The 21,038-nt window shown below is 42.8% G+C and overlaps 3 protein-coding genes across 5 annotated transcripts in view; 2 read left to right on the forward strand and 1 right to left on the reverse strand.

Moving 5' to 3' along the window:
• On the forward strand, nt 1–8,704 carry nme9 (NME/NM23 family member 9). Its single transcript, XM_070976457.1, has 18 exons — nt 1–215; nt 316–373; nt 693–796; nt 955–1,026; nt 1,491–1,607; nt 1,979–2,063; nt 2,215–2,297; nt 2,398–2,490; nt 2,972–3,126; nt 3,455–3,651; nt 4,169–4,313; nt 4,395–4,502; nt 4,906–5,057; nt 5,167–5,311; nt 6,191–6,453; nt 6,633–6,725; nt 7,710–8,029; nt 8,381–8,704. Exons 1-17 carry the CDS (start codon nt 183–185, stop codon nt 7,772–7,774), a joined length of 1,968 nt encoding a protein of 655 aa, XP_070832558.1. The 5' UTR covers nt 1–182; the 3' UTR covers nt 7,775–8,029; nt 8,381–8,704.
• Nucleotides 8,584–19,882, reverse strand: smarcal1 (SWI/SNF related, matrix associated, actin dependent regulator of chromatin, subfamily a-like 1). Its single transcript, XM_070976456.1, has 17 exons — nt 19,108–19,882; nt 18,652–19,018; nt 17,902–17,952; nt 17,500–17,760; nt 17,327–17,377; nt 17,043–17,226; nt 16,642–16,792; nt 15,094–15,255; nt 14,905–14,970; nt 13,245–13,385; nt 12,212–12,430; nt 11,304–11,374; nt 11,047–11,149; nt 10,542–10,724; nt 9,447–9,547; nt 9,127–9,223; nt 8,584–8,975 (listed from the first exon to the last, which is right to left on the reverse strand). The coding sequence occupies exons 1-17, from the start codon at nt 19,471–19,473 to the stop codon at nt 8,781–8,783; spliced, it is 2,769 nt and encodes a 922-aa protein (XP_070832557.1). The 5' UTR covers nt 19,474–19,882; the 3' UTR covers nt 8,584–8,780.
• The window catches only part of marchf4b (membrane associated ring-CH-type finger 4b), an 18,234-nt gene continuing 14,485 nt past the window's right edge, over nt 17,290–21,038 (forward strand). Inside the window, exon 1 of one of the 3 annotated variants that reach the window (XM_070976460.1) lies at nt 17,290–17,836. The gene's annotated coding sequence lies outside the window, so the exon portion shown is untranslated. Of the gene's footprint in view, nt 17,837–18,955; nt 19,127–21,038 lie in introns of those variants that run through there. The other 2 variants (XM_070976458.1, XM_070976459.1) reach the window with 2 other exon arrangements.

The raw sequence follows: 21,038 nt of genomic DNA on the forward strand, positions 1-21,038 counted from the left end.
GCCTAGCAACCAAGGGGCCAAACAAGCGCGAGCGGCATAACGTGATATATTAGCAACTCCGCATGTTAGAATTCAGGTCACTAATTAAAGTGTAACTGTAAGCAAATTAAACTTAAACTTGAATTATCTGTGAAATATCGCTTGGCGCTTCACATACACGTTTAACTTGAGATACTATTCAAATGGCAGGCAAGAAGAAAGAAGCAAGTCTGCAGGTTGGACAAATGTTGACAAGGGTCCTCTTCTGCGTCTGTGTTTTAAGCTAACTGTTACCTTGATACAGGCCTGATACTGAGTCGATTCTTTCTTGTCCAGGCGTCTGTCACAAACCAAGAGCAGTGGGAGGAGATGCTCGCAACCAAAGGTTTAACAGGTAAGAACTTAAGAGGTAAAATTTAACTTCAGAGAGAATTGTTATGTCCTTTGTAGTGTATATAACCTACTGTTAGCATCACATCACTAAGCATTTGTTCAATGCTGTTGTACACTTGAAACTTAAATAAACAAAAAAAGTATATGAATGAGCTCTGTTATTGTTATTGTGATTTATTGTGTGCTGCTGCCCCACTGTGTTCATTTGGGTAAGTGCAGATTCAGTGCTTGGACCAGTGTACCACCCTTCCTCTTTGTCTCTCTCTCTCTGTCTTTGTGTCTTCCTCTCTCTCTCACACACACTGTGTCTCTTCTTCTAGTTGTAGACGTGTACCAGCAGTGGTGTGGTCCCTGTCGTGCTGTGGTTAGTCTCCTGCGAAAAATAAAGAATGAACTTGGTGATGACCTATTACATTTTGCCACAGTAAGCCCTGAGTTGATATAAAATGTGAAGAATATAAATTGAAACCGAGATTTGTGAGGGAGCAGCCCTAAGCTTGTTTGCTCGTGTGTGTGTGTGTGTGTGTGTGTGTGTGTGTGTGTGTGTGTGTGTGTGTGTGTGTGTGTGTCCATGTGGTGCAGGCCGAGGCAGACAGCATTGATGCTCTGGAGAAGTATCGAGGGAAATGTGAGCCCACCTTCCTTTTCTATGGGGTGAGTGTGTGTGTGTATACTGTATGTGTACAGTACATGTGTGTTCATGATTCAGCATATATGAGCCGTCAGCTGTGTGTTTTGCCTTTTTGTCCTTTGTATACAATTTATCTGAATTCTTCAATTCTCCAGCTATTTCTATATTTGTTTATTTTCTGTCTATATTTTGTTTTGGTCTATATTCCCTTTTATCTGACTCTGTAATGGGCAGCCTTGAGTCATGCCCTCTCTGGTGGTGATGCAATGTGCTGCCTATTATTTCATTTACATTATTAATTCTCTCAGAATTGTGTGTATTCGTCAGCCTATGCTCCTATTTTTTCTGCTGTTGCTGACTAGATTTTTACATCTTCTGTGGCTTGCTTACATGCCTGTGCTGTGCTCAAAGCAAATCTATATGTCACTGCTAGTAAAATTGAATTAAAAATTGGTTAAAAAAAAAGGTCTTTGTGTTGAATGAACAGGGCGGGGAGCTGGTGGCTGTGCTGCGAGGGGCCAATGCTCCTCTTCTTCAGAGGATGATTGTAGAAGAACTGGCCAAGGAGAAGTTAGTCCTGGAGCAAGGTGGTGAACGCAAAGTGGTGAGCCGTTAGATACACAAACACTTGCACAGTACAGATGTCCATTCACACACATATTCATCTAAGAGCTCAAACAATGGGCCTTCTTCATTAATTTTGTCATAGTTGGAGAAGCACTGGTGTTACTAATAACATTAAACATGCCTCCTTTGTATCCAAGTGGTCCAGTAAGCCATGACAGCATGTACAGTGCCAGGACCCTGAAACTGAAGCAGATGAATAATACTCATCATTAACTTTATTATTTACACTTGTGTTTTTCCTACTGTGACCTGTGTTGGCTGGCAGATTAATCAATATTAGTGTGTATAAGTGTTTATAGACACCCATGTTTAGTAACTCTCTTTTTTCATTTGGTTTTGTTGTATCAGGTTAGAGATGATGGTCTGGTGGATGATGAGAAGAAAGAAGAGGAGGAGACTGCTCAGCAGGCAGAAAATGAAGAAAGCATAGTTGGTACTGTGGAAACAATGTTATCATATTATTGGTCATTTTTCATTGGCATTGGCATTGCTGATACTGTAATTACCATAGTTGTTTACCAGTGTCATTATGATTATGTTAACACTTTATCTGCATTACTGATCATCACTCTATTCCTCTGTAGTTTCTACCAGTAAATCCTACACAGTTGCCATCATCAAACCAGATGCTGTTGCTCACGGCAAGGCAAATGAGATCATTATGAAGGTACACAGAGACTAACGCTGTTCACCTTCTGAGAAGCAAGATTGTCTCAAGCCTTCCTACTGACAATAGCTCATTATCCTGACATTACACCCCTGGCTAGATTCAAGATGCTGGGTTTGAGATTCTGGCCCATGAAGAACGCATGCTGACTGAGAGGGAGGCTCGAGATTTTTACCAACACAAAGCAGCAGAGGTACTGTATGATGAGAACAGAATGACAGCAAAAATGCACGTATTCACAAATGTATACCACACTCATGTCTCATTGCAGAGATTGGCACACTAGTCAAACTGCTGATCTGTTCAGTGTGTGTTCGTGAGGTTAGTCTGGGCAATTTAAATTCTGAGTCAACACCCTAATGGGAGAGCAGTCACGACCAGTGCAAAAATCATTTCAATTAGTTTGCAATACATCACACTTCCATCTGCATTTCTGCACAGGGCTCAAAATAGATCTGCTGTGTAAGCAGCTTTTTTATGTGCTTATTGCGCTGTTTGTGATGGGACTGGATGATTAGAGGTTCAGAAATACAAAATGTGTGACTATGTGTGTGTGTGTGTGTGTGTGTGTGTGTACTTTGCTATGTAAATCACAGATTGTTGATTGTTACATGAACATATGTGTGTGCTCTTGCCTCTGGATGTGCTTGTGTCTATGTGATGGTGGTTTGTAGGCTTGCTTTGAAGACTTGGTGCAGTTCATGTCCAGCGGTCCATCCCATATTCTGGTACTCTCTCAGGTTGAGGGCTCAGCCAATGTTGTACCAGCATGGCGTGAGTTCATTGGCCCAGCAGACATAGAAGAAGCCAGGAGAGAAAAGCCAGAAAGGTTAGTTACTAGAAATAATGCATATGCAACATTCAGAAAAAAGAGTGGAGAAAACATCAACAATGGAATAAAAACTGCAAGATACAGTATGATGAAATGGTCATTCCTGTGTCTTTGTAAAGACTTTGTTCATAGCATAGGCTCTTATTCATGCACTGTTGATTGCAGCAGTGTGAAACAATCTCAGGCTAAAGTCTGGGAAAGCGAATGAGCAGCACATTCTCGCCTGCTCTGTCAGACACACCCAAACATTATGCTTCTCTCTGGTTGAGCACCAGCCGAGCAACCATCTGCTATCCTCTCCTTTCTCCCCCCTGGCTTCCTGCAGCTTGCGGGCACAATACGGCACACAGACACTGTTCAACGCAGTGCACGGTAGTGAGGACATCGACCAGGCCAGCAGGGAGCTCGCCTTCTTCTTCCCCAACTTTAGGACGGCCTCGGTAACGGAGCAGGATGGGGAGGAAGAGCGTGTGGAGAGGACACTGGCTCTTATCCGGCCTGACGTTGCCAGGGAGAACAGAGGTAGAGCCCGTGCCAAAGCACAAGTACACACATGTGCGAGCACAGATACACACACAAAGGTGACATACTGGGGCTGCTTATTGACTCCCTCAGCAAAGGTGCAGTCTTTTTTTTTTGTAACTGATCACTGCAGAAAAATTGATCACGCCTTCAAACTAGAATATGGCAACTGTGTATATTAAACCAATTATACACTAATTTGGCTTTTTATGAGGTACATGTAGCTAAAGCTAATGCAGGCTAACAGTGCAATAAACTGTAAAATCCTGCCTTGATGATGATGATGATGATGATGATGATGATGATGATGATGATAATGTTTAGTTTTTGTTTAAACGGTGTTAGTGTTTTTATGATTTAATGCACCCCACCTCTCTGTATAATGCAGGACCACAAACTGCAACTTCCAAAACGACCACACAGTAGAATCGCTTAATGCAGAGCTATGGCGTTAGGATGCATTCGCTAGGTGTATCTAATAAACTGGCAAATGGATTTTATATCTGTGGTTCTGTAGAAGAAATATTGGCTCAAATCCACAAGTCAGGCTTCACCGTGGTTCTCCAAAAGGAGGTGATGTTGACAGAGGAGCAGGTCAGACAGTTTTACTTCCAACATATCGAAGAGGACTACTTCCCTGCACTGCTGCGGAGCATGACCAGGTGACTTACACAATGCTCTTAAAACAATCTTAAGAGTAGTATGTTGCTGCAGATGTTTATTTAACTTGTGTATATTATCAGTGGGCCAGTGCTAGCATTGGCTCTAGCCAGAAGAGGAGCTGTTCATCACTGGAAGAACATTCTTGGTCCTTCCGACGTTAATAAAGCCAGAGAGGAGAGTCCTGAATGGTGAGTGTTGTGCGGTTCTATTCATTCACACAATTAAATGAGTCCAGAGAAGTCATTGTGGTATAATTACTGATAGAAAGGCAACAGAGTTTTCACTGTTCAATCCGTCAGACAGCTTTTGTGCCAACATTCTACAATCACACAGGAAATTAACGAGATAACAGTTTATTTTCTGACAGCGGTGCAGTCACAAGAGTTCTGTAGTACTCGCTCACCATCTGCAATGCACCACGTTCACTCCAGTTTCTTGAATGGCAATCTTAAAAAGTGTAGAAAGTGAGGAAAAGTACAATCAATTTCACCAAAAGAATTCCTGGAAACCAGCAAATATTAGGGGTTAGACATAGATGGTACCAGTCTGATCGCACCTGTAAAGCTGAATTCTGCATCCCTTGTCACTCAGTCTGAGGGCCCAGTTTGCTGTGGAGAACGAGCCTATCAACCAGCTGCATGGCAGTGCAAACCATGAAGAGGCAGAACGAGAGATCAACTTCTTCTTCCCTAAACAGCAAACGCTGGCGGTGATCAAACCTGATGCTGTGGAGGAACACAGAGGTCCTTTCTGGTCTTTCAGAACAACATGAAAAATTAATTCACTTGTGTTTGTTCAGATGTGCACAGATAAAGATATCATCCTCACTGTATTTTCTGTTCACTCTAACAGAGAAGATTTTGGAGGAGATCCGTGGCAGCGGTTTCTCTGTAACGCAGCTGAGGGAGATGGTGCTGTCAAGAGAGATGGCTGAGGAGTTTTACAAAGAGCACAGAGAGAAGCCTTTCTTCAGCCAGCTGGTGGAATTCATGTGTCGGTAAGTCTATCCCAGGACACAGCAAAAGGAGAAGGGCAAATGACCACAGCAGACCTGCCCTAAATCCTGTTACCGCTGCAAGTTTTAACAGCACTTACAGTAATCTTACCAGCTCAGAATCAAGGCAGCCTCAGGCAAGTGGCTATGAAGTCCATCTCAATTTCAGTCCTTGTTCCACCGCACATCTAGATTTTAGAGTTATCTTCCGCCCCGATTAGCCTCTTCACTTGGTTGTTATGCAACTGCTCGGACACAATGGGCAGAGAGATGGGTGAGGTTGGGCTCTTCAGGCTGAAAAACTACCTTTACTGTCACTATCCCTCAATATCAGGTTTAGCCTTAATTTGTAGTTTTATATTCTGACCTTTGAAGAATGTTTTACAAGTTTGTTGTTATATTTAAAGTAACACGCTATCTCTTACAATGTATTGAAGGAGTAACTTTAGACCAGGCTGAAACGTGTTTTGCTGCCCTCTGTGGTTGACAGTTTCAAGCCTGTTTCACCTGTTGGATGTGATCAGAAGTGTGCTCTGTTGTACCTGTAACCACACCCAACAGTGGTGTCAGGGGTATAGGAGAGGATGAGATTTTGGTGATTTGCAGATCAATACTCACCTTGATGTTTAGGCTTACTTGAATTCAACTGCTAGATTTAACATCTAAAAACATTTCATCTAGATTCAGTCCAGTTTTAACCTAAACATCCAGACATTTTTTAACTGCAGTTGACCAAATTATTGCACACTGCGAGGGTGCAGTCAAAGGCTGCTTTATGTAACAATAGACAGTGTCCATTTGTGGCTCGGCAATTTTATTGCAGTTCAAAAGACATTTAAATTACTGTCACTTACATGAACATCCTGTCATTGTTTGTGTCAGCGGGCCCTGTCTGATGCTTATCCTGACTAAGGAAGATGCAGTGGAGGAGTGGAGGGCCATGATGGGCCCCACAGACCCTGACCAAGCTAAGGCAACATCCCCAAACTCTCTGAGGGCCCGCTTTGCCTCTGACATCCTCCACAACTCAGTCCACGGCTCCTCCAGTGAGCAGCATGCACAAGAGAAGATCCGTTTTATCTTTGGTGACATCTGCTCGGACACAGAGCTCACCGGTGATGGAGAGACTGACACAACCATTTTAGGTAATCATGTGATGTGTGTGACAGTAATTTGCATCTGTTTCTCCTGATGCTTTTTATGTTTTAGCTGTTGTTTTATCCCCTATTCATGCTCGAAAAGACATTTCTTCAGCTGCATTGTTTATAGTTGAAACGACAAATACTGTACACTTGAGCTCAAAATAAAGATGGATTTCTTTCAGTGAAAGAGACTGACAGTCCTGCAGATGAAAACGCAGGAATGTCAAGATCTACAACTGACGAAATTTCCGACAGCCATCACCAACAACACGAAGGTAAGCAAATAAGAAAAAAAGTTTCACTGGTGTTTGTTGGCCCTGTTCAAGGCCTGCACCTTCCCCAAAGGCTCATACAGGCATACAACCAGTATACAGTATATACACTATATATATGCTGTTCCTTTGCATTTTTTAGTATCTCACGGTCTATTATGCATAAGTTAGCTTGAGCACAGGCATAATGGTCATGAGTTACCTGTAAATATATCACATTAAAAGACCATTGAACCACCCTCTGCAAGCTGTAAATAGTGGATACAGGCATGAACTCCACTGTTGGATATGTCATTAATCAGAGGACATGAGATACTGAATAATACTAATATAGATACTATACAGATACATATTTACTCTAGTCTACAATGTGCCATTTTTCCATCCATGTCTTGGGTATCATGTCCCAGGTTACCACTGATATGTAAAACATTTTTTATATCCGTTATAATTAAAAGTGCTTTTGGTCTTTTGAGGCTCTAATTTTACTTGGGAAGGAGACACCGCTTCAGCCACATTTCCTACATCTTTCAGTGGATCCTTCTCCTGAAGTGGCACACAGCAATCACTGCACTACACCCTGGGAACTGAGATTAGCTAGCAAGTAGATACGTCTCTTAACGCTGCCATTCATTCATTCCACAAGCTAGAAGAGGTATCTCTTCTGTTCAGACACAAATGACGCCATCGATCTTCATAATGTCACTCACGCCAGCTGGAATGGAGATGTAAACTGCTCTCACAGTCTCTTTGGCAAGAGAGTGAAGTAAATCTTGACCAGCTGCAATGTGGCTGTGGAGGATTTTGTGATCCTATTTCATGGAAGTATTAATAAGATTAGATGTCAAAATGTTTGAGTCCTGTGGCTGATGAATTTGAACTATGCAACATTACTATTGAATTCTCTATTAGCGGTTGCAAGATCTCATTACATAGAGAATTCATTAATCAGAAGACCTGAGCGAATTCTCCTCTCTTATTTTACAGGTGACCTACATAATTCAAATCCTTGCAGTCCACAGACCAGAGGAAGTGATGATCCAGAGCACTGATCGCAGAAACTGAACTAATAACCACACTTGGAAGTTTCTCTTGTATTGCAGGCTTATTCTGTAACACTATGGGAAAAACAAAGTATCTCCATAAATCATGAAATAAACAAGATCTGACATTTATACCTCCTATATACATGCAGGTGGGGGGACAATAGCAAAGTGAGCACATAGCCAGTTAAAGGGAGTACTTTTACATCTATCTTACATATACTGTATAGTAGTAGATACATCTTGGATTACCTACAGTAAATTGTATGATGATAACTCCATCCATCCATTATGGATTGCTGGAGCCTATCCCAGCTACAATGGGCGAGAGGCGGGGTACACCCTGAGCCGGTCGCCAGCCAATTGCAGGGCCACATGTAAGGACAAACACGCATTCACACTCACACTCACACCTACGGACAATTTAGAGTCACCAATTAACCTAATGAGCATGTTTTTGGTCTGTGGGAGGAAGCCGGAGTACCCGGAGAGAACCCACACATGCACGGGAAGAACATGCAAACTTCACACAGAAAGGCCCCGCCTGACCCGGGGATCGAACCGGCAACCTTCTTGCTGTGAGGCACGCGCACTACCTGCTGCGCCACCGTGCAGCCCTGATGATAACTCATTCGAGCTAAATCAGCTGTGTAAATGTTGAGAATAAAAATGCCTGCTGGTGGATCAACTGCAACTGGGGATGTATGAATTCAACCTGTTTTTCCAGGTAAAACCAGTAACTTAGGAAACCTGAACACTCCATCCCATTACCATGGTAACCAGTCAGGTTACAGTTTCAGAAAGATTGTAAAACAACACTGAGTCAGACATTTATTTATTTTCTGTTATTTGCAAAAAAAAAAGGGTTTATTTTTACATTGATTACAATAACTAAAGCATTTATTCATCCGTTCACATCAGTCATGATGGCCTGAAAAACCAGGAACTGGGGCTTGTTCCAACAAGCAAAACAAAGTGACATTAATATGAAACGTCGACATGGAAAGTTTCTGAGTCATCTGCTGAAATAGTCTTTGATGCTCCTTTTGCCGGGGCTTTGTTCGACCGTGCCATGGTGTTTACCAGAGCTGTTTTCAGGTGGGCTGTCCTCCCACTCGTTTGCGGCCTCCAGCAAGATGGCTTCATCCATGTCATCATCGGCACTGAAAGATCTCTGGAACATCTCCATGATGCTCCTCTGGTTTGGGTCCTGAGCAAATCCAGATAATCAGGTAACATCACTGACTCTACACACGCATTTTCAATCTAGCAAGGTAAGCTCTCACATAAATGTCACTGCTATTTAAAAACTCAACTGGATTACACATAATATGTTTACTATATCGTGATGCAGACTTTACCTTAGAGTGGAAGCTGGCGTTGACTGCGTTGTCTGAGAGGTTTGATTCAGACAGACCCACTTGCTCCAAGATGTTCATTTTTTCCTGGATCATTGGCCTGGATCAATGCACAGATGAATTGTAATAATAGAGCAGATACAGTCCAATTCACTGCTTGTCACAATATGCATATCACACAGCCCACATTAACCAACTGCTCCAGTTTTGGCTCACTGGCAGACAGCAGTGGAAGACTGATGAACACAGGCAGTAAGAGACTTTAAAAACACAGACGGATTATCAGTGTAATTGTGTCACACTGGCCACTAATTGACACGTACCACAGGTGATCATCAGCAGATCCCTTGGCAACCAGGTAGTGAATGTTCACATTGCTGGTTTGTCCAATACGGTGCACCCTATCCTCTGCCTGAATGAGAACCTGCAGAAAAAAGCATAGCAAAAAAAAAAAGAGTTTCCTTAGTATTACCAAATGTTCTTGCCTTCATTTAGCAGCAGTGACCCCTAAAGGTCGACAACTGCTTGAGAAAAATATCATTAAAATTTCAAGTCATTATTCTGCCTTATGATTCAGCTGCCAACAGCTGAGATTAAAGCACTATTAAGATTCCTCCTGGAACTGAAGCTGTAGTTACTGGCACAGAGGTCGGCTCGAGTACAGGAATCAGTTCATAATGAATTTAGCTTTTCCGCAGAATTGTCTCCCTTCACTCCTCAATTTTACAATGACCCATTTGCGTGAGCTGCGATCTGTGTCACATCTTTGTCACTGCTACCTCTGCTAGCTAACACTGCTGGCATGAAGAGGGAGTGGGAGGTTGGACAGCTTCCTCTGACACACATGGGGTGGACTTATTTCCCACATATAATGGGTGTTTCTGGGCAATGGCTGCCAAAAAAAGTGAAATTCAGTTTCAGTTTAAATGCCTGAACAAGGACAGCACTATCCTCCCTCCCCTCTTCTCCCTGTGCCTTCGAGCAGGGTTACAAACTTTTTGACATTTCACTTCCAAAGGTCACACAGGGCAGACTGCAGGTTAAAACACACTGACAGATACAAAATACACTGTATCAATAATTAAGAGGTTAACATGTGAGCAAAACATTGCCAGTTAATTAGAAGACTCTGGGCAAAATGTGTATTGTGCTGTTTAAGCTCTCTTTGCGTCTCTTTCAACTGGATCTTTAGATGTTTTACATTCTTCACTCACCACTCTGTAATCTTCTCTGTCTCTTGTTTAGTGTTGGCATTTAGCTTTAAATGCGTTTACTAGAATCAGCTACCAAGAAGGTTTTGCTGAGGAGTGTCTGGACTGGAAAACTAAAACCAACCACTACAAACCACTACACTGTTCCTATTACAGTAGTCACATTGAGTACGCTGTATTTTGTAGTCCTATCTTTCCATGGCTTACCCCAGGGTTCCAGAAAAGTTCAGCGAAGACCACCAGGTCAGCAGAGTGCAGGGTGAGACCCATGTTAGCTGCAGTGATAGACAGTACAGCCACACAGGCCTTGGTGGAGAACTGGAATTTCTCACACAGCTGCTGCCGCTCAGCTGATGGAGTGCTCCCATCAATACGGATGTAACTGACACTCTGTTGGAGAAATGAAAGAAAATCGTGGGTTAGGGTCAGGGTAGTGGGCCAGTACAAATCAGCAAACTAATTTAACAACACTTCCTCATAAAATGTACAATACTGATAATTCATAGAGCAGTAGTACTAAGCTCGAATGTGCTCGGCGCTGCCCACGCCTGTTCCCTACAGACACTGATAAGAGTTGACCTCAGGGTCGACTTTAACTCCCACGAAAGAGCTGGTCTGGTTGAAAAAGTCAAAATGCACTCTTTCATGTCAAAATTAGATTTCTTTGCGTGTGCGGCTCGCGTTCAGCGTGGTATCTGTACATCTTGCTCACCTTTTTTCCCAGCTCGTTGGTGACATGATCCAGGACTAACTTGTGATGGGCGAACACGAGAAACTTCTCCCTGCCAGCCTCCAGCATGTCTGTGATGTACTCCCTGCCAGTGACAGAAAGCAAGTTATCTCAAATCCAGTGCAATCACAACGGTCTGACAAAAGATTCTGATTCATTTTACATTTTAATCTCTGTACTCATCAAATTTAAGCTGATTTGACTTACTGATCCCCCACCATTAAGGGGTCTGTACTTACATAATGGCTTGCAGCTTTGCTTCAGCTGTGTGGTTATAAAAGACGAGGAGGGCTTCCTTCTCTTCCTTTTTCTGAAAAAGAGATAAGGAGCAGCGGCGAGATAAGAACTGACACAAGACTCTGATGCTTTGATAAGACCGCCATTACTCTGAGGAGCAGCGTGATTATGAACAATCAAGCTCAGCAACTCACTCCCATCAGAGAGTAGAAGAACTCTTAAAATAAAGCTCCCTGGAGTAATCTGGGTCAGTTTAGAAGCACTTGTGTGTGTTTGAGGCCTGAAAGGACTCCCTCATGTCAGGAGGACAGAACCAATACAGCTCGCTTTTTTGGGATAAATGTCGTCTTCACTATGAAGCATTTTTAATCACACAGATCCCTTTTTAAGTGGGACATACTGTTGTGTTTTATTTTGAGGAAATAGGGGACCTTCTGGAAATTGGAGGGATCTATAAACCTATTTAGAAATACTGTATATCACTATCATATTTTATACAATTTAAACAAAATATCGAGCATCAGTCCTTCAGTTTGGGAATAATTTGGTCTGAATATGCTAGTTTCCTGATCTGGTGGAGAGATGGATCATAAAGCAACATTCATGGCATCTCTCAGTCCAACAGGATCTTATAGTTATTGGTGATTATTGTAATAGAGTGTTGCAACTCGCAGAATGTTTTATTTTACTTCTTTTAGCCTGTGATCCAATTCGACCATTTTTGGGAAAAATATTCAGACAATTAGGCAATCTTTAGCGAATAAGGCAAGGATTGATTCATTCTGCATTAATTCCAAAGACAGCGAGGCTGTGGATGCCTGCAGGAACTGGCCTCTTTGGGTTTGTGAATAGTTATATTAAAAAAACCTTTCTAGTCTTTCCAGGACTGTGGGAAACGTTTGGAACTTACATTAGAACTCCCCCTGGTCAACTGCTTGGCGGCAGCTGACAGAGCGGCTTTTGTGCGGGTGCTGATACCATCTATGGTCACGGTGACGACCTTGCGTTGTTTAGCAGGGAGCTGGGAGAGGACGTCGGACTTGAGGCGGCGCAACATCAGACATTCCTCCAGCAACAGCTTCAACTCACCGAGGTTGGATGAGCCTGAGTAGTCCCACCCCCAAGTCATCTAGAGAGGGAGGAGGATATGGAGGAGAGGACATTTGGAAAACCAGAGAGGATGGTGGGAAGGAGAAATGGAGACAAAGACATGAGGTAAGTTTGACAGCCTTGGACTGTCAAATGTCAAGGTTCTTTTTAATCATACATGGATTAGTTTTAATGCAAGTCAAGCCAGACACGAACCGGAAGACTGAAAAGTTCACTTTCAGTCATAGGAGCGAAACATCTGTTACAGCTCCAGCTGGCATGAGGCTCGATCAGGATGCAAAAGCCACGTTATGCAAATTCCGTGGAGATAAAGCCAAATTTTACAGAGCAGTGCAAAATCTCCACAATCTTTGAAATGAGTCATCATGACCAAATTAAGGATGTAATTGGCCTTTAAATCGTAGAGCGTGTTCCCTACTTGAACCCGCTAAAATTAATCAAAGAGATTAAGTGGAAACAGTGGAGCAACAAAAGGAGATGAAACAAACGGAGAAAAAACACGGTCAAGGAACCCACTGACACCATAAAACCCCATCAGTTCATGCACACGCTGTTCGCTGACGTACTCTGGCTTTAAAGCGTGCTGACTTCACCTTTATAATCCTGTTGTTGTGAGCAGAAATGTCAAATTTTCCCCTCTTCCACACACTGGACATCCCCTTCAATGAACTGCAGACTATGACATGTGAGTGAGGCAGAGAAATAACTCTTTGCTAATCCCACACCTAAAGTCCTCCAAGTTCTCTGAGGTGTGCTGGAATTACAGCCAATAACAGCTCATCAGCATTAAGCATCACACTTGGGCAGACGGGGCTTCTTTGGACTTAAGCTACCTGTTTGGCATTGCAGTAGCGCATCCCAAACTCGTGGAAGCGAGGGAAGAGTGTGGGTCTGACAGCCAGAATCTGGGTGTAGAGCTCAGAGGGTCTGGACATGGCAGGGGTCCCAGACAGAAGAATCACCCTCTTCGCTGCCTGAGGATGGAAAAATAAGTCTGATCAGAGCACTGCTGTGGGAGTCGAGGTGACAGAGCAAGAAATGAAATCAAGCCAAGAGCCAAATGCTTCAGCTGGTCTGTGAATCTATTTTAGCTGCAGGGTTCCCGTTATCCAGTAATTACTGTTGTTTTTTACCAGGAGAATCTGTTGAAGTCTAACATATTTAAATCTTTGTGGTCATAATGTTAGATGAGAAAATATTCAGGCTCTCCCGATATTTTCACATCCATCTCGGTGAAATAATGGTTTAATTCGACCACACCAGAGCTGGTGATTGTCAGGACAGCAGAGAGATGAACTGGGATGATTTCAGTTTGATTTTGTTTCTGCTGAGTTATGATGAAATTAGTTTCTGTAACAGGAGTCTGGTGGCTGTGGCGAGAGCGATACAGCAGCGAGTCTTTGCTCTTTGACAGAAAAATCTGTCTGAAGGGATCCTTTCCATAATGTTGTCAAATACTTAGAATAACAATCTTTTAGCGGACGTACAGTGACGCTGTACAAACATCCGGAGGGATTACACTTCAGCAGGTTTTGTTGCTCCCCACTGCAGCGCTCCCGCTCAATACTGGAATAACTTGTTGTCCCCATTAGTCACTTAGACACAAAAACATGGGACGATTGGGTCCATAAACACAGATAATACTTGACCAGAATTTCTCCCATTTGACCCTGAAATCAGGACACATGAACTGTCTCTGTGATACTGTGACGCAGAGAACATTGTCACAGCACGGGGAGCCCATCAGAAGCTGCGTCAGGTGTACAAAGAACAACAAATCTGTGCTCAACAGATCTGTTGAGCATGAAATGGTTATTTAGCATTTCACATAGCGATCTTAAAAATGTCATGTGTAGTGCTATAATTCACGGATCGAAATATTAGGCCCTCTGAGGGGGCACCCCTCTGCCAAGGCTCATCTATTCTCCAACTTACTGTTCCCACAATCCTGGTACTGTGCATGCTGGCTCACTGGCATGGCTCATTGGAACAACTGATGGAACTGAGCCATTGTTAACGAAATTTGTCTAATGCTGTGCTTTTTCTGTTGAGACGAGTCAAGATGTCTGCTGTGAAAAAGATATATCACACAAAACTCGCCCTTTTTTAAGTTATCGCTAAAAACCCCAATGATGGAAGAAATCCCAGATCTGGCCTGCTGTGAAAATCTAATCAATTGTTCATCTGGCCTGAGGTCTACCTGAAGGCTAATTTTATGTAAATCTGGATCTTGTTCCAAGAGTTTTAATGAGTTTCTGGATAATTTTACTTGCAAAACCTGGAACACCCTCAAATCTGATTTGTGACTTAAAGGACTGTAACGGAAACCTTTCCAGGTTTTCTTTGATCTGCTTCTTTGGATATTTTTGGGAAATCCTGCTGAGGGCCAGGTAACGCCACTAACAAGTGAAAATATAACCTCTTTGATGTACGTTACAAAAATGATTCATCCAAATAAAACATTAAACGAAAAGAGAGAAGAAGAAGCGGCACCTTCAGCAGAGGAATGGCTGCTTTACAGCGAGCAGTCTTCATGTTCTTCAGAAAGTGAGACTCGTCCTGCACAGAAGGACAAAATCCGACATTTTGTTTATGATATGCAATAATTGCTTTCAAGGGCAAAATAATATCCACATAATGAATGACTAACCTGAGTGGCGTTCTAATTACTGCACAGCTTACCATGATGAGAACATTGAAGGGGTGTCCCGCCTGCTGCCTGTCCGTCCTGCTCAGGAGGTCGTAGCTGATGATGTTGACCAAACCGGACCGCAGGTTGTCTTTGGCCTTCACCACCACGTTGATGCTGTCAGGATTCAGGGAGGGGAGCCAGCGTGTGAAGGCCTGCAGGCAGAGATACTCACTGAGTGAAACCAAACTCCTCAGAGTAACAGTGCTGTTTTCAGGCTGTGCTTTTCCCCTGCCACTGAGAATCAGACAAGCCTCTGAAATTTGTACCGAACAACATTCAGTGACAATTTCGTGACCGACAGCTGGTTCGAACGTTGCTAATCACTAATGATTAATTCTAATTTCTATTCAGTGTTTCCATTTAGAAACAACCAATTATGCGGTTTGAAAAAATGCCCACTGTGGCCCAAATGTTTCTGACAATTCACTTACTTGCTCTCCGTTCGCCTGTCAACCCAGCTTACGCTCACCAAGTTCTAGCTCGCATGCTTTGCAGTAGATCTGGCCAAACGCACGAGGCTAACAGTGCAGATAAGAGCCAAGCCAGGCAGAGTAAGAGTCCTTTAATGGGGACAACATCCTGTGACTAAACTCCCCTCTGCGATTCCAAATGATTGGGGAACTGCGTTTGATCCAAGATATCTATTTAGAGAACAGACTGTCTTGTCTTGTCAATAAACAGAAGGCAGAGTAAAGCTCTTCTGAAAATGTGCTGCTAGTGCAGCCTGGTAATGCTGCTGTGAGTTAAAGCAGAGAATAAGATGCTGCAGGACACGAGGCGCACACTGGGAAAAAGGGACACCCGAGGTGAACTCTGAAACTACAAAGCCTTGAAATTGTAGAAGGAAAACAGGGGCAGCAGGGCACTAAACATTTCAGTGATTGCCAAGTGTGGGGATGTCAAACTGGCCAAGTGGTCTCAGATGTGTACCATATAACTACAATGTCTCAGGTTCACAGTCAACCAGAGGCCTTTGCTGCATTTCACCCCATGTCTACCTCTCTCCTGTATTAATCAAATGAAAAGCAAAAACCCAACAAAGGGTAAAAAACATATAGGTCACTATGATTCAAGCTTTAATGTCAGATGTAGCAGACCTTTATGAATAACAGAATGCAACAAAGCAGCCAGACAAATAAACTGTATTAGCATCTTCATCATAAATCAATGCTGCCCAATTCAAATTACCATCTAAACCCATGAGACAAAGAAATGGAAGCATGACATTTAATACTGCCACTCTAGTGAAGATAAAGTACCTAACAGAGTGCAAGCAGTCATCTGGGAACAATATTAACAATCCTCAAATGCAGAGAGGTTTAAGCAGGAATCAGCATTATGAGGTGTCGAACAGAGCTTTTGTCAAAGGAGACTCGAAGGATGTTCTAAAGAGGGTGCCTGCTGACTTAACGCAGACTGATAATGACACCATTAAATGGAAACAAAGTGATAAACTCTAACACCCACTAAATAATGAGCCATTTGTCTTCTAGGCTCAACACTTTAATGAACAAAAGCGCTCTGCTGGATGTTTTTACCTCAGCCCAGGTGAATCGCACGGAGGAGGGAGCCACCACCAGCAAGGGCCACTCAGTTCTGTAGTAGGCTGCTATACAGATGGCCTGCACAGTCTTTCCCAGGCCCATGTCGTCAGCCAAGAGGAGGCGGCCTTGTTTAGACACCGCAAAACTACAGGGACACAAAGAAACAAGAAAATGAAAAGCTACAGCAGGGTGGCGAGTGGAAGTCACACTGTTCCAACCATTTAAATCTATAAAAGCTGAAATCACACAGTAATGGCTCTCGAATATTGACTTACTATGATATCTCTTCATTTGCAGGAGACTAAACAAATTATAGATGAATAGCTGTCTCCTGGTATTGAATTATTGGCTACACCATGCAGAGAGAGCACTAATGGCTGTTCAAAGGCACCTACTTGACTCCTTCCCTCTGGAAGGGCATGAGACTGCGGGTGAGCGAGGGGTCGATGCTGGAGAGGTCTGCCTCAGGGACGTCTAAAGACCTGGCTTCAGTCCCGTCAAACCTGGCAGAGAAAGCCTGGACTATTGCCCTGGGCAGAGGCTCCACCTCCACTGCTGCTATCCCACTGAGGAGATCCACTGGGTGTGGAACACAGCACGGTCAGACAAGATGTCGAATGCAACAGAGACAAACAGGAGCACAAAGATGAACCAGCTAAATAAAGCAAATGTTACTCACTGAGTCTCTTGTAATCCTCAAGTGAAAAGCTCCACTTTCTTGTTTTCATGTCTGCCACACACAGAGAGACAAAAAATCCTTTATCAGAAGCCGTAAAAAGCAAATACAACTTGATAAAAGATTGTCAAGAAGACAGAAAGAGAGATGTTAATCGCACAATTTTTAACGGTTACCATAGTTCTTTGTTGGCATCTGCTTGAACGCCGCGATGACATCAACATTGTAACCAATGTCAACCTCAAACTTTGTCTGAGACACCAGGATGCACTGGCCCTGCAGAGTGGCTCCAGGCTTGTGCCAGTCGTTGCAAAGCTTCAGCAGCGCTCCCAGCGCTGCTCCGTCACGAGCTCGACTGGTGGCTGCCGCAACATCCACCGCGTCCGTTCCCTGCAGAGGCCTCAAAGACACGGAAGCGATAGCAGCTGCTTCCTCCACTGCAACAAGGAGTGAAGACGAGAGGAGATGCAGCAGCCCAGAAAAGATGAACACTCTGTCATGCTTTTAATCAAGGTGAATTCTGAAGAAAAAAAAAAAAGGAGCGCATGTTCTTATGAATATTTCCCTGGTGTTCATACTTAGATGTTGGTAGTCCTCCAGGCTGAAGTTCCACATCTTTGTGGCAGGGTCTAAGGTAGAACAGAATATTTCATTTTTCAGGAAAAGAGAATTAGAAATTGGAATTAAGCTTTTTGGACTTTCGGTTTAGAAAATCGATACTGGTTAGGATGGAGGATTTGTGTACCTTTGGCCAGACGATAGCAATCTGGTGCTTTTGTTGTGGTGAGATCAGCCATTATTTTTTTGGCCTTGTGGGTTATCATGTTTATGTGCACAGACGCATTGTGGCACTAAGGCTGGAATTATCTGGAAATTGCAATGTCTGCTGCTACAGAACATAATACAGTAAGTCAGTGCTCAAAGCTTTTGAGGTTTAATACACAGACCTATTTGACACATGATGGTGCAGAAGCTTCCTCATCTATTAAAGACTTTGTTCACTTTTGGTATTAAGTGTATACATGGGATCATTCAATTTCATTGAAAACTGTACATTGACAGTTTCTGTTGTGCTGTTATTCTTGAATATTGTGTTTAAATTCCAGCTCATTCCAGGATGTGTGATAATGCCCAAGTATTTTTCATCCCTGCTCCATTTCTAAAAATGTACTGACACTGATCGAACTTTAATTAATATTAAACAAAAGAAAATGTTGCTGATTTGTGTTTATATATGCTTAGGATTTAACCCTAAAGTGGAGAAGGGTGTGGGACTGCAAAACCAAAATCACTGACTCTGCAGCATCGTTGCACTGGCAGATACTTACCGTAGTTCTTCGAGGGGATGGATTTGAAAACTGCAATGAGCCCTGCATGGTAGCCCACTTCTACTCTGAAGCGGTCCTCTGTGTGAGGCACACATTTCCCTCTCACAGAGATGGCAGGCTTTTTTGCAGGTACAACATTCAGAGTTGATGAGTTTGAGGGAAGCTGTGCCACAGGACTTTGCGTAGGTTTGTTAGCTTGCTTGTAGAAAAAGCCAACTGCACCACCTGAGCTGGTGGAGGTGGGGTTAGGTTTGGGATGAGCTGGTTTGGGATGAGCTGGCTTCGCACCAAAGCTTCCTCCGCTAGACGAGACGGGGCTGCTCTCTTGTTGACTTCTTGTCTGAGGAAGTGGGTCGATGAGTTGCATCTACAAGGACAAACAGTACCATGGATTAGAAATACTTATTTTTTTTCTTCCAAATGATAACTTATTGAACATTACAGCACATATCTCACCTGTCTGGAAGAAGCTGAGGTACATGGAGTACTCTGGGTGATTTGGTTGCCAGTGCCAGATAAATGCTGATGCTTTGGGCCTTGCTTTTGGTCATAGAGGCGCTGTGAGTCTCCTTTGAAGGGTGGACCAACCCGTTTAGGTGCAGAAGATGAGCTGGGTGTCTCTTTGTGATGAGCGAGGGCTCCAGGATCAGAGTTACCGCTCTGTTTAGGGGGCTGTGGCTGCACTGAAGTATCGCTGAAGCCTGCTGAGGTTTGCTTATTGCTGCTGACAGTCTGTCCAAGTCTTTGGGCTCTTCTCTCCAAAGCCCTCCGTCTATTTTCCTCGATCTTCTGCTGTTGCTCTGCAGTCAGCTGATTAGACATGATGAAGTTTGCAGTAACTAACGCTAACTCGTCACTTTGGTCATTTACACATTCAGGTGATTAACAGTCCGAGCTAGTTATCTACAAGCAAGTGATCCATGCAGACCCATCTGGGCTACCATTACAGTTATGACCGCTATAGTAACAGTTTGGAAACTTGCGCTGCAGCGTCCCCTGCTAACGGTAGCAGCTAATGTTGCTAGCGTGGGCGGTGAAACTTAGCGACAAAATACATCGACAGCGTCAGAGCGGTGTTAGACATGAGTCGGCATTCATTCGTCGAAGAGCAGATGATCAATTGTGTGATCTAAAGACGGGAAAGACTGTAAAGTTTGTACGAACGACACAGGACAAAACGTAGCACGTAACTTCTCAATCTGATGTCAGAATCTGGCGCGCAGGAAGTGACGTAGAAAAACAAGCAGGCACGTGGAGGTGATGGTTGCTTAGTGATGGAGAGGGACAGCTAACAAGATAACCGTCGATATGAACGATAAAACGCATTTAACAAGTTAACAACTTGCAGTTCTCCTTTGTGTTGAGACAGTCCGTCTGTATGAAACCTGGCCAGATGTGTTTGACATGTTAGCTTGGAGGAAAAACTTAGTATTTCACTAAAAAGAAGGTAACTATTCGATGGATGTAACCTGATATCCAACCGTCTTTCTAACAAAGTTTACGCTACTCTAAAGTAGCTAAGTAACGTCATCATATAACTATGAACTGAGTGTTACATTTTACTCAGAAAGGCAAGATATAGTTTTAACTGTGATGGAATGTAATAAAAATAGATTTAACCCACTCAGCATCTGTGCTAATCTGTTAGCATCTGTGCTCAAGGTAACGCTAACTTAATTGTACTTTACATTTTGTGCTGCTGTATACTTTTAAACCACTGCTACATTTCATAAGAAAATCACTACTGACTTAACAGAACGATCACAAAATACAATATGATACATTGTTATTGATTAAACCAGTTATCACATAACCTTATCTAAATTCTACTTACAAACTGATGCATCAGTATTATCATTCAAATAATGTATACACATATAATGATAATATAAGGATTGATTTCTCTGCATATCGAGTACTTTCACTTTGAAACTGCAAGTACATTTTGCTGACAATACTCTCGTACTTTGATTTAAGCAGAGTTGTGAATCGAATACTTGTAATGAAGTATTCTTAGACTATAGTATTGCTAGTTTTACTATTACTGTGAGTAAATTATCTATTTTGGTAATTGGTTAATTGATTTCAGTCATTTTTTAAGAAAAGAAGTCAAATTTGTCTGATTCCAACTCCTTAAATGTTGACTATGTTGTGGTTTCTTTACTCTTCTATGACAGTAAAGTGAATATCTTTGACTCGTGGACAAAACATTTGAGGATGTCACTGTGGCTTTGAGAAACACTGATCAACATTTTTCACCATTTTCTGACATTTTATAGACTAAACAACGAATTGATTAATCGATTAATCAGATTCATCGTAAATGAAAATAACCGTTACTTGCAGCCCTGAAATGATCTGGATACTTTTCCATCACTGCTCTTATC

This window comes from Chaetodon trifascialis, chromosome 12, assembly GCF_039877785.1.
Source record: "Chaetodon trifascialis isolate fChaTrf1 chromosome 12, fChaTrf1.hap1, whole genome shotgun sequence".
NCBI classification, from domain to species: domain Eukaryota; kingdom Metazoa; phylum Chordata; class Actinopteri; order Chaetodontiformes; family Chaetodontidae; genus Chaetodon; species Chaetodon trifascialis.